At 55.1% G+C, this 11,851-nt stretch overlaps 1 protein-coding gene across 1 annotated transcript; it reads right to left on the reverse strand.

The window, feature by feature from the left end:
- Positions 1-4,476: 4,476 nt before the first annotated feature.
- LOC115280507 (C-C motif chemokine 17) lies at positions 4,477-6,921 on the reverse strand. The gene is made up of 3 exons (XM_029925472.1): positions 6,767-6,921; positions 5,393-5,510; positions 4,477-4,754 (listed from the first exon to the last, which is right to left on the reverse strand). The coding sequence occupies exons 1-3, from the start codon at positions 6,834-6,836 to the stop codon at positions 4,643-4,645; spliced, it is 300 nt and encodes a 99-aa protein (XP_029781332.1). The 5' UTR covers positions 6,837-6,921; the 3' UTR covers positions 4,477-4,642.
- Positions 6,922-11,851: the final 4,930 nt, after the last annotated feature.

The following is an 11,851-nucleotide window of genomic DNA, read 5'->3' on the forward strand; positions in this document are numbered from 1 at the left end:
ACATCCGACTTCGGCTCAGGTCAGATCTCACACTCGTGGGTTCGAGCCCCGCGTCAGGCTCTGTGCTGACACCTAGCTCAGAGCCTGGAGCCTGCTTCCGGTTCTGTGTCTCCTTCTCTCTCTGCCCCTCCCCCTCTCATGCTCTGTCTCTCTCTGTATCAAAAATAAATAAAACATTTAAAAAAATTAAAAAAAAAAGAGAAAGAGATCAGGACTTGTATATTTTACCAATAAATGAAAATGTTCATTGGTGTTTGTCCTTGAAACTCGACTGCATCTCCAAGTCTGCTTTTGCTCATCCTGTTCCCTGTTGGTGGGTTTTATGGGTGTGGTTAAGTTCTAGTTTGACTCCAATCCAAAGCCCCTGCGGTTGGCAGGGTTCTAAGATGACCCCAACCCCCTTGTATGGTCTCTCTGTCCCTGTGTTTGAGGAGCACCTGTGAGTATGACAAGACATCACTGTTGCGATTAGGTTACACCACGTGGCAAAAGCTAAAGGATTTGGCAGATGTAAATAAAGTGCCTAATGGACCTTCGGTTCAAAGGGAGCTTACCCTGAGCGGGCTGCCTTCATCAGGTGGTGCTTTAAAAGAACTAGAGAACCAAGAGTTTCTTGGCTTCTGGAGCTGCCTTGTTGAAAGAAGGCCCTTGCGGGGCCTCCGGGAGCCGAGAGCAGACCCTGCTGCGTGGCAGGGAGAAGGGGCCCTCAGCTCTCAGCGGGTGAGACCCTGGGCAGGGACCCGGCCTCGCTGGGCCTGCGGTCCTGACCCACACAATTGCAGTGGTGAATGTGTATGGTCCTAAGCCCCTAGATTCATGGTAATTTGTTATGTCACAACAGTAAACTAATTCAGCCCCAGACCAGACTTCACGTTAATATTTATTGAGAATGGTGGGGACGCTGTTAGTTGCTTCTGTTGCAGTTGCCAAGGTGAAGGACAAAACACTGTGACCCTCAGGTTGAGGACAGGAGATTGGGAACCAAAGAGCGGCTTGGGATGGATCTAGCAGAGCCCTGGGCTGCACAGCTAGTCAGTGGCGAGCAGATCCAGAGCAGGTCCCTGACCCTGTGTGTTGAAATATACCTGTGGGCTTTAAATGCATGTGGGGGACTGAACTGATGATAGAGATAGGTCAGTGCTAGGGAAAGAATTTACTACTGACATTTTCCAAGGGAAGGAACTGTGGAGCTCAAGTCTGGGGCAGAGGACAAGGAGGGGGAAACAGCACCCACAGCCTTTACTGGGGTCCCCACGGGAAAAGCCTGAGGGCTCGCTGGTGTGAATAGTTCCAACAGGCCTTGGGCAGGGGGCTGTCCCTAGCAGTGTGGTACCAGGCCCTGGGCGGTCTGGGGCAAGGAAATACTGATCTGTGTGTGAGTTGCAGGAAGGAGGTGTTCAGCAGAATGAACTCGAGGTTGGTTAGAGAGCTTGCAGTGTGATCTTTGCGCGCCTTCCTGAGCTGGAACGCAGGGGTGGTGTAACTAGCTTCGGCCGGTGCTTCGCCCAGTGATTCCTCAATGCCAGATAGGCCAATATGGCATCTAAGAAAACGCGCTGGGGCGTGCACTGCTCCCTGCTCCCTGCTGCTGGGATTGACTGCCCTGTAATCCCGGCAGCATTTTCCCCTCCTTCTCTCCCCCCAGCTGACCCCAGGCACCGCGGTGGTGGTTTCCCTGCCTCTGCTGCCTCAGGAGAAGGTCACCAGCCGCAGACACGCTGCCCCGGGCCCTGAGCAGCTATAGTCAACAGCAAAAAGGCCAGGCCTTGGCTGCCAGGCACCTCCGGCTCAATCTTAATCTGGAAACCGAAGCGACCTCTGGTGACCAAGCACAGAGCAACTCTATTCTAAATCCCACTGAAAGGCCGAGTTTGAAATCCGGTTGTTAGCACTGCACTGGTTCCTCCTGGATTTCTCCTTCTCTGTTCGTGCCCCTCGTGGAGTTCAGTGGGGGGCTGGTTGATGAAGGTGTAAATCAAATGTCCACTGTGCACAAAGCACGCCCCCCCTTACAAATGAGGCAAGGACTGAGTTACCTGACGCAAATACCAGCTCCCGTGAGCTCTTTGGCAAGACAAGCGTGCAATAACTATAATAAAGGAGGCAGGACGTGGCAGAGGTCAGGCTGAAGCCAGAGGGGGCAGCTGGCCGAGGCTCCGCGCAGCCACACTGAGCACTGGAGGGACACTGGTCAAGTCCATGGAGGGGACGCACCTTCCAGGTGGAAGGAACAATGTGATGCCCTCACTGTTCTCTTGTTTTCTGGTCCCTTTCTGGTCTCTTTCTCACAGGTCAGGGGAGTCCCTGAGTCAGAATTCCTTAATGGCCCCTTTTCAGAGGGGTGTGGTGGCTGATCCCGCCTCCTGCATCTCACCCCACATATCCCCCACCCCCACGTTCCACCCTGATCTTGGTGTTAAATATCCTCACTGTCCACCACGCAGCTCTACTTCTCTGAGTTTACAAATGGGCCTCTGTGGAAGTTTTCACTTGGGCAAAAAGATGTTGATTCTTCTAAAACAACTTTTCTCTCTACATGGGTGTAATGTGTGTCCTCTGGGTGTCTTTAGGCTCTGGACTCCAAGGGTGAGGGGTCCTGCCCCAGCCCTTGTTCTCCTTTGCTGTCACAGGGGCTCCTTCTTGCTTCCCTATGATTTGAGATTATCTTTTCTCCAATCCCCACCCCCCACCCCACGGCCCCACTTGGTGGATCCAGAACTGGATCTTTTTCACAAAGAACTCAGACCAGGCTGTCCCCAGGATTCCAGGTCCAAGGCAGTTGTTGGCGGGATACTCCTGGGGACCAGGGCAGGGGGAGAGCCCACCTGGGGTCAAGGAGACCCTGGGTTACAAAGAAGCCAGTTCTTCATCAGCTTCATTATTGTTGTTTTTCTTGTTTTATTCATGCCCCTACTGGGAAGTCTGTCACCTGGCCTGCAATAAGACAACTGACCACAAGGGGGCAACAGGAGGCAAAACTTTGCCTAAAATAACTCCTGATTGCAGCCCCCTCTGACAAGGCGTCACAGAATCCTAGGAAGAGGAGGACCTGGTGCTCCTGCCCACAGAGGGCATCCCAGAGAGAGAAGCCACGAGGTCCCGGCTGGTCAGGAGAGTGAGACAGAACTAGAATCCAAAAACCCTAACTCTCCCCCACACGCTACACACTCTGGCGCCAGCCCTGAGTTGGGCTTGCACAGAAGGGTCTTAGGGGAAGGGGGTCCATAACCTCCCCATCCCCCATCCTTTTCTTTTATTCTAACATTTAATTTTATTTTTATTTTTTATGTATATTTTATTGTCAAGTTGGTTTCCATATAACGCCCAGTGCTCTTCCCCACAAGTGCCCTCCTCCATGACCATCACCCCCCTTCCTTCTTCCCCTTCCCCCTTCAGCCCTCGGTTCATATTCAAGAGTCTCTCATGATTTGCTTCCCTCTCTCTCCCCAATTCTCTTTCCCCCTTCCCCTCCCTATGGTCCTCCATTAGGTTTCTCCTGTTCCCCTGTTAGACCTATGAGTGCAAACATATGGTATCTGTCCTTCTCTGCCTGACTTATTTCGCTTAGCATGACACCCTCGAGGTCCATCCACTTTGCTACACGTGGCCATATTTCATTCTTTCTCATTGCCATATAGTACTCCATTGTGTATATATATCACATCTTCTTGATCCACTCATCAGGTGATGGACATTTAGGCTCTTTCCATGATTTGGCTACTGTTGACATTGCTGCTGTGAACATTGGGGTACATGAGCTCCTATGCGTCAGCACCCCTGTATCCCTTAGGTAAATCCCTAGCAGTGCTATTGCTGGGTCATAAGGGAGTTCTATGGATAGGTTTTTGAGGAACCTCCACACTGTTTTCCAGAGCGGCTGCACCAGTTTACATTGCCACCAACAGTGTAAGAGGGTGCCCGTCTCTCCACACCCTCGCCAGCATCTATAGTCTCTTGATTTGTTCACTTTAGCCACTCTGACTGGCGTGAGCTGGTATCTCAGGGTGGTTTTGATTTGACATCCAGATGGCCAACAGATACATGAAACGATGCTCAGCATCACTCATCATCCCCCATCCTTAGTACGTATGCTGTGGGGCACCCTGTTGGCTCAGGAGCGCCCCTCCAATGGAGGAGTCAGGACTAACAGAGACACAAAGGAGTCAATGGGGAGAACAATGCTGTCATAGCGGGCTGCCCTACGGTCCCCAAGAGCCAGAGGCATTAGAGCAGGAGAGAGAAGCCGGTGGGCAGCCGTTCTTGAGGAAGGCCTCCTGGAGGCTGGGCTCATCTCATAGACCCCCCTCAGCCCCCCTGCCTGGGGCCTCCCCTTGCCCTCACGGGTGTGGTCTGCAGCAGCCATGTCCCTCTCTGAGCCTCAGTTTCCCTTCCTGGACAGGGAAGGACCAGGTAGGTATTCTGGGAGGGTCCTTCTGGTGTTGACAGGCAGGGTGGACAGAACACACTGGCCCAGAGTAAGGTACAAAGAGAGAGACTTTAATCAGGGCTCTTCTGTGCCGTGGTTCCAGACCAGAAGAGGACAGGGGTCTTCTCTGTCCTTGTAGGGCCTTCACCAGACTCGGGCAGCTTGGGGTTGGGGCAGTAAACTGAGGCTGAAGTCTCCAAATGGTCCAGGCAGAAATCAGGACTCCTGGGGCACAGGGTTCATGATCCTCTGCAAATATTTGACTGTCTTCTTCACCCTCGCGTCTTTGGGGTCGGAACAGATGGACTTGCCATGGATAGTGACAAACCTACACGAGAGGGAGAAACCCATCGGGGGCCGTCAGGGCAAGAAGGTTTTCCAGAGCCCTGGGCTCAGCCTTGCTCCGCACTGGTCAGGACCCTGAGGCCTCACGAGGGGCAAGAACTTGCCTGAAGCCACATAGCACATCAGTGACAGATTTGGGACATCAGGCTCTGTCCACAGTGATTTTTGACCTCCCCAAGGTCCCTGCCAGTCCTGGCTGGCCCTCCCAGGGAACCAACACTGCAAGGCCTCTGCCCCTCTACTTCAGCTTGCCCACACCCACCTAGGGCCTAGAAATTAGGGGTGCATAGGAGGGGCCCGGCTCAGACCAAGCCATGGGAAGTGACCACATTGGCTTCGGACTGCCCATGTGACATGGAGCTGCTCTGTCTCTCTCAGGGCCTCAGTTTCCCCATAAATCAATGAAGAGTTGAACCTCACCACCTGGGCCTTTTGGGTCTCACAATGTGGGGTGCAGGGGCTTCCCTGAGGAGCAGGGTGCAGGTGGAAAGGGGACCACGAAGGCCCCACTCTCTCCTCTCCTCAGAGGCCCTTCTGGGAGCCCCGGGGTCTGCCTTCTCCCAGACTCAGCTCCCAGGAGCCAGGGCAGGGGAGGGGGCAGGAAGGCGAGGGCACACTTACACAATGGCTTTCTTGGGGCACTCCCCGGAGGTCTTGTACCACCCTGTCAGCTTTCTGAGGGGGATGGCGCCTTTGAAGTACTCTAGGCAGCACTCTCGGCCCACGTTGGTTGCTCGCGCTACGGAGAGAGGAGGCAGGAACAGGTGCATCTGTGAGTGTCTGGGAGGGTGGGTAGATGGCCCGTGGCTGTGGAGGGGAGTCTGAGTGTGCGTGTCCCCTCAGGGAGTCCATGTGTGTGTGTGTGTGTGTGTGTGTGTGTGTGTGTGAGTCTCTTGCTAGGGGCGTCTTGTGAGTGCATGTCTGTGTGTGTCAGTATGTACACACTTGTGTGCATGTGGCCTCTGTGCTCTGGGGATCCCTGTGTGTGTACATCTGCATGTGGGAGGGGTTGTGTGTGTGTGTGTATCTGTGTGTACACATTTGTGTGCAAGGCCTCTCTGTGTGCTGCAGCGGGGGGGGGGGGGGGGGGGGGGCTGGGTGTTTTGCATGTGTGTAGGCATGTCTCCGTGTGTTCAGGGGAGGCTGTGCATGTATATTGGTACGCGTCCGTGTGTTGTCCATGTGTGGCTGCATTCGGTCCCCCGCAGTGCGCCTGGAGACAGGTGCTACCTCTACCCCATTTTCCAGATGATTACGTGGAAGCCCAAGGCGTGAAGACGCTTCCCTGGGGCTCGGCTTCCTTACCTTTGCACAAGAAAAAGTATCCAACACTTGCAAACAGGCAAAGCAGAGGCGTGTGGCTTTACTTAGTGCCACACTAGAGTGTTTTCTAGAAGCTCCCAGCTGTCCTCCAAGCATCTCACGGGCATCTCTAGGTTTGACTAACCCGCAAAGCTGCCCTGGCCGGCGTTTTACAGAAGTGAGAGCAAACGCGCGGCCCCCAGCGAAGGCTGGGCGCCAGCCGGCGGTGCTGCCGCATCCCATCTTCATCCTTTCTCCTCCAGCTGCCTAGAACCTCTCCCTTGTCACATGCTCTGGGGACCAGCTACCTTCATGCTGACTCCCTCCATGTAGACCCGTCAATAAAGCAGATGCTAACCAACACTTCTGACAAGTGGTCATTTTCCACTGGCAAAACACAGTCACGGTCATCGCCCTGCAAACACTGCGGTGAGAGAGGGTGCCCGAGCTTTGCTTCTCACTGAGCCGATCCCCAAGCTCTGGGGCTGCATCCTCCTCCCCACCCTCCCATCCCCCCTCCTCCTTTTCCTTTGAATGCTTCCCTCAAAATCCTACTGCCCCCGGCCTCTCCCTTTTGCAGGAGCAGGTGGGCTGTAGCTAATGCATAAATAGTGAGTGTTGCTGCTATGATCTCGGTGCCACCACCCCTCCTGGCCCAGGGCACCATCCTCGGCCACCCTCCTCTGCCCTCACCTGCATGAGTGACCTGCAGAGAAGCCCCCAGGAGGAGTGTGACCAGCAGCAGCAGCCTCAGGGATGTCATGGTGCCAGGAGACCAGGAGAGGATCCGTGTGTGGGGGTCCCTCTGCTCCAGGGAAGGTGAGGATGACAGCCGAGTGTGGAAGTGACCTATTTAACCTCTTTGGGGACCTTGCCCCACCTCCTGTCACCTCCCCCACTCATGCCTCCCTACACCAGTGGAGTTTGAAGAATTTGAGATGATTCAGCACAAATGCGGTCTTGGAATGTTTGTGGCTTTCCAGAGAATGGGCGCTCAACTGAGGACAGAGGTGGGGTATGTGTGTCCGGGGGCTACAACAGTGACATACTTCTCCTTTCACAGGGGACATTTCTTGGTTCCTCTATTAGCAGGACTGAGAAGCCTCTATCCTAAACTGGGTTGGTCTCTGCCCTGAGGCTGGTGAACCTCCTTCAAGCACAGTGTCCTGTGTGTGGGGTGGGGACAGCAGGCAGGAACCTAGAGGGGCTGCTTGGGCACCTGAGACCCAGGCCTGGAGGAGCTTCCACCTCCGCCTCCAGGAAGGCCTCCTGGCGGGGAAGGGGGATCCGCAGGCTGCATGGGCACAGGGGTATCTTCATAGGGAGTGCCCCCGCTCCCTCTCATTCTGAAAAAGACCTGGGTTCCACACCACTTTGGTCGTGGGGGCTTCCCAAGCTGGGCCCTGAACCACAGGAGACCAGAGCCTGACAGATTTTAATCACCATTCGATCCAAATGGGTGCCTCTGCAAATGGGACACCCAGTTCCCCCACATAGGGCACCCACCCTGGGTTGCAGCACAGAATGCAAGGGTCTGTGAGGACCTGGTCTGCCACAGACACGTGGTCAGGGCCCAGCTTGAGCCCGGCCCTGAACAGACTTTCCATCTACCCCATGGGCCACAGCATCCCTGCCTCGGGCCACTCCCCCGGCCACCAGCAAAAGTGGCCAGTTGTCTGCCTGGAGCTCCCCTGGGCCAGACGGTGGGAGCCCCTTACCCAGGAGAAGAATCTTGTGGCCACGTCCAGGTGGACAGCCTCTCCGCAGGGTGACCCGGACCTTGGTTCTGGCAGGTGGGATCTGGGCCTGGCTTTACCTGTCCCGAGTGACCAGGAGCAACTGCCACATGGCATCAGGTGCACGGGGCCCTTGCAGCTCAGCGGCTCTGGGTTAACCTGGAGCCATTGTTAAATTTTCATTAGCGGTGATGTTACAATAGCAGACGCTGTTTCTTGAAACCCAACCCCACCAAGGGAGGTGCTCAGTGTCACCCTGCTTGCTGGTCCTCACAGGGCACCATGGTCAAATTCATGGGAGGGTGAGGCCAGCACTCCTCCTTGTCCCCCAGGCCCACCTTGGCAGGCTGGGGCTGCTTCGCTTCCTGGTGGGGGAGTGCCCCATCCATGGCAGAATGTCCCTTGGGCAGGATCCTCTGTCACTGTCTTGCTGTGTGACTTTGGGCAGCTCATAGGCCCTCTCTGGGCCCCCTGTCACCACCTGTGGAGGGATGTTGGGACTGTCCCAGGAGGCCCTCCTGGAATGGCAGATCTGAGAAAGATGGGGTCCTCTCTTAGCGGATCTCACACCAGCATTTCTCTGCTTCTCATAGGGACACATCACCCACTCCTCAAGCCACAGCTAGAGGGGTAGCCCCCGGCCTGTCTGGCTGTCTCCGGGACAGGCTGCCATGTGCACCTGCAGCGGAGGGGAGAAGGGAATGGGTCTTCCTGGCTTCCTTCCTGACATTTTCCTGCAGAAAGTGGGGGTAACCCCCACCCCAAACAGAGAGGCACCCAGCAGCCCGCATCCTGCAGAGCTGGAGGAAGCCAGTCTGGGCTGGAGAAGGGGTGCTGATGCCCTCGGGGACTGTGCCCGGGAAAGAGCAGCTCTGGCCCGGAGACAGAGCCTTGGGCCCAGCGAGAATGCCAACAACCTGAGGTGCCTGAGAAGGGCCGGGGGCCTCGGAGAGCTGAGGATGTCTCCGCCGGGGGCAGAGCAGATCCCGACCCTCTGTCCTCCAGGCCCTCTGCCCAGTGGCTTCTCCACCCACCACGGAGGCGACAGAGTGCTCTTCTCTGTTGGAAAACAGGGGACTGTTATGATGACAATTAGCAGCTTCATTACCAGCGAGGCCACCCCAGCCCCCACTGCTGGGGAAACCCCCTGAGTGGGGTTTGAGTCCCCCTTGTTCTGCCACAGACTCAGAATTTTTCTCCAGAAGGACCCAAATTCCCCTGTCCCTTCTAGGGAATTGGCTGTGACAGCAGGAGCAGAAGGTTCTGGACTAGCCCCGGGCTGATGCAGGATGCTTGGCATGGGAGGGATCAGAGCAGCAAACGTGCCAGCGAGCACCTGATGTGTGTCAGGTGCTGGACCAGGGGCCGGGGGAGGGTGCGCAGTGTCTGGGAGGGGACCGAGGCCTGGCCCAACACAGGAATGTGCAGGTGAGGTAAAGGGCCATGGGGCCCGGAGCAGGGAGAGGGTGCTTCTGGCTGAGACACCTTGGAGGGCTTCGTGGAGGCGGTGGTCAGTAGTTGGGCCTTCTGGCTGGGAGGATTCACACCAAGAGAAGAAGGGGAGAGGGGCGCCTGGGTGGCTTAGTTGGTTGAGGTCCGACTTGGGCTCAAGTCATGATCCTGCAGTCTTTGAGCTCAAGCCCTACGTTGGGCTCTGTGCTGAAGCCTGCTTTGAATTCTGTGCCTCTCTCTCTTTCTCTCAAGAATAAATAAACATTAAACATTTTTTAAAGAAAAGAGAAGGAGGAGTGGGCATTTCACAGGAGGGAAGCACTTAGCATGGGTGCAGAGAGAAATGAGAGAAACAGCACAGAACTCTGTGGGGGGACATGGTCCCGATGTGACACGGGACTGTAAGCCAGGAGACACGTCCACCACTGTGTGTATCCCCAGCACCTGTACACAGGAGGCTTTCAACGAGGCTTGACTGGGGAAGAGCGGACAGAAGACGAGGACTAGGCAGTGAGCCGGAGCTGGAGTCTGGGGAGAAACCACGGGGCACAGAGCAACCTCTCTGCCTCACTTTGGAGGGGCAGCACGGAGCAGGGACATTTTGGAGGTGGTTTCCTTGTCAGGGATTAGTGGCTTATTCGTCCTCAGTTCTCCCAGCTATGAAACAGATTCCAAGGGATCTTCCAGATGGAATGTCCTAGAGTCTGTGACTCTGCTAAGAGTCTTGAAGAGACCTTTATGGTGCTGTGCGGACTCTAGGGCTTGGAAGTCAGTCAGGGGAATCAGGAATGCTCCCTGGAGGAGGCGGTGGTGAGACAGAGTTCTATGGAGGGTGGCAGCAGAGAGGGCGCTAGAGGAAGGCCAAGGGCACAGGCAGGGAAAGCAGACCAGAAGCAGGCCTAGTAGGACCACAGACTTAAAGGGGAATTGGACCTGAGTGGGAGGAAGAAGCCAGGGTGACTGCCTATCTCAACCCCTCTGACTCAAGTTGGCTAGACACTCCGCCTGCACACCTGCACCCTTCCTGCCCCAGCCCTGAAACCACTGCCACTGGGAGTCCCTTGGGGAGCAGAGAGGAGCAACATCTCCCCACTTTAGCTTGAGGGGGCTGCACCGGCCAGATTCTGAGTTCCTCACCCTGAAAGGGAGGGAGGAAGGGCTCCACCCCACCTCTGACTCTGCTGTGGGCTGGGATTCCGTTGTCACAACCCCAAGAACTTAGCCGCAAGCCATTGAGCAGGGGTCAGACTTCTGAGATGGAAGCTCTTTATTGTCTTCAAATCGCCCATGACCGTTGTCACTGGGGTGGCAGGAGTTGTCACTGAGGTGGCAGCCCGTGTCAGCGGAGGCTCCAGGAGATGCAATGACCTGCCTGGAGCATCCCAGTAAGGATCTAGCATTTCATCCATTCAGCCCCATCCTCTGAGAGCTGAAACTATATTGTCTTGTCCTGTGCGTCGGGGCTGAGATGTGAGGGTCCTAAATGTTATCCCCACCCCCCAATCCCAAAACGTGTCCCACCCTCCTGTCCAAAGGGCCTTATGTGCTCCCTGATGAGTCAGCATTTCCTGACAGGGTGTCAGTCTGCTTGATGCCTTGGGTCAGAAACACAGGGGTCATCCTTACCCTGGGCTTTCCTTCCCCTCTCATTGTCAAGGGAGAAGACCTGTTCAGCCGGCCACCTGGATGTGTCTTGAATCAATCCCCTTCCCCCCAACCACATGCCCACCCCTCCATCTCTCTGCTGGACCACAGCCCCACACTCATCTCCCAGCTCCCACACTCATCCCTCCAGTCCACCCTCTTCTTTAAAGCTCAGACATCTTTCCAGAACACAAATCTAAGCAAGGCTCTCCCCTCTCAGAATCTTTCCATATCTCCCCATTGCCCCCAGGATGAAGTCCAGATTCTTATTGACTTTTCTAGACTCAACTTTTGCCCCCAGCCCCACCACCCACCCCGTTACTTTATTCTAGCCACATGGACCTTCTTTCAGTTCCTTGAAAATACCAGGCTCTCACTGACACCCAAGTCTTTGTACAGGCTCTTCCCCCTGTCTGGAACACTCTCTCCTGCTCCCCCACGCCCCACTTCCTTCCACTCCTACCCTCCTTAGATCACAGCTTAAACCCCCACTTCTTTCCTTCAGCCCCCACCTTCCTGTGTCCTCACAGGTCACTGGCTTCCCTATCATGTTCTCGTCACATTGCACTGTGTTACTGGTTTGTTTCCCGGGTCTTATATGGAAGAGTGTGAACTCCTTGAAAATAGGATCTCTTCTGTGTTCCAACTTGTAGCTCCAGGACTTAGCACCTAGTAGGTGCTCAATAAAATATGTTTATTGAATGGATCATAGGTGGATGGTTGGATGGATGGATGGATGGGTGAATGAATGGATGGCTGATGGTTGATGAAGGATGGATGGATGGATGAATGAATGGATAGGTTGATGTATGAATGGATAGATGGATGGACACTTATAAATTTCTGAACTGCAGCTTGGGCACGGCTTACATTCTATCTCAGAGTCACCTTCACTCCAGGATGAATTATTTTTTGGTCCAGTGTGTCCCACCAGTTAATGAGACAC

This window comes from Suricata suricatta, chromosome 16 (genome assembly GCF_006229205.1).
Source record: "Suricata suricatta isolate VVHF042 chromosome 16, meerkat_22Aug2017_6uvM2_HiC, whole genome shotgun sequence".
Classification (NCBI taxonomy): domain Eukaryota; kingdom Metazoa; phylum Chordata; class Mammalia; order Carnivora; family Herpestidae; genus Suricata; species Suricata suricatta.

Excerpts from the sequence above, each read along its gene's own strand:
- LOC115280507 (XM_029925472.1), bottom strand. The coding sequence starts at position 6,836 with ATGACATCCCTGAGGCTGCTGCTGCTGGTCACACTCCTCCTGGGGGCT. Across the intron at positions 5,511-6,766 it reads TCTGCAGGTCACTCATGCAG|CGCGAGCAACCAACGTGGGC; the intron begins GTGAGGGCAGAG and ends CTCTCTCCGTAG. Across the intron at positions 4,755-5,392 it reads TGCCCCAAGAAAGCCATTGT|GTTTGTCACTATCCATGGCA; the intron begins GTAAGTGTGCCC and ends CCTCTCGTGTAG.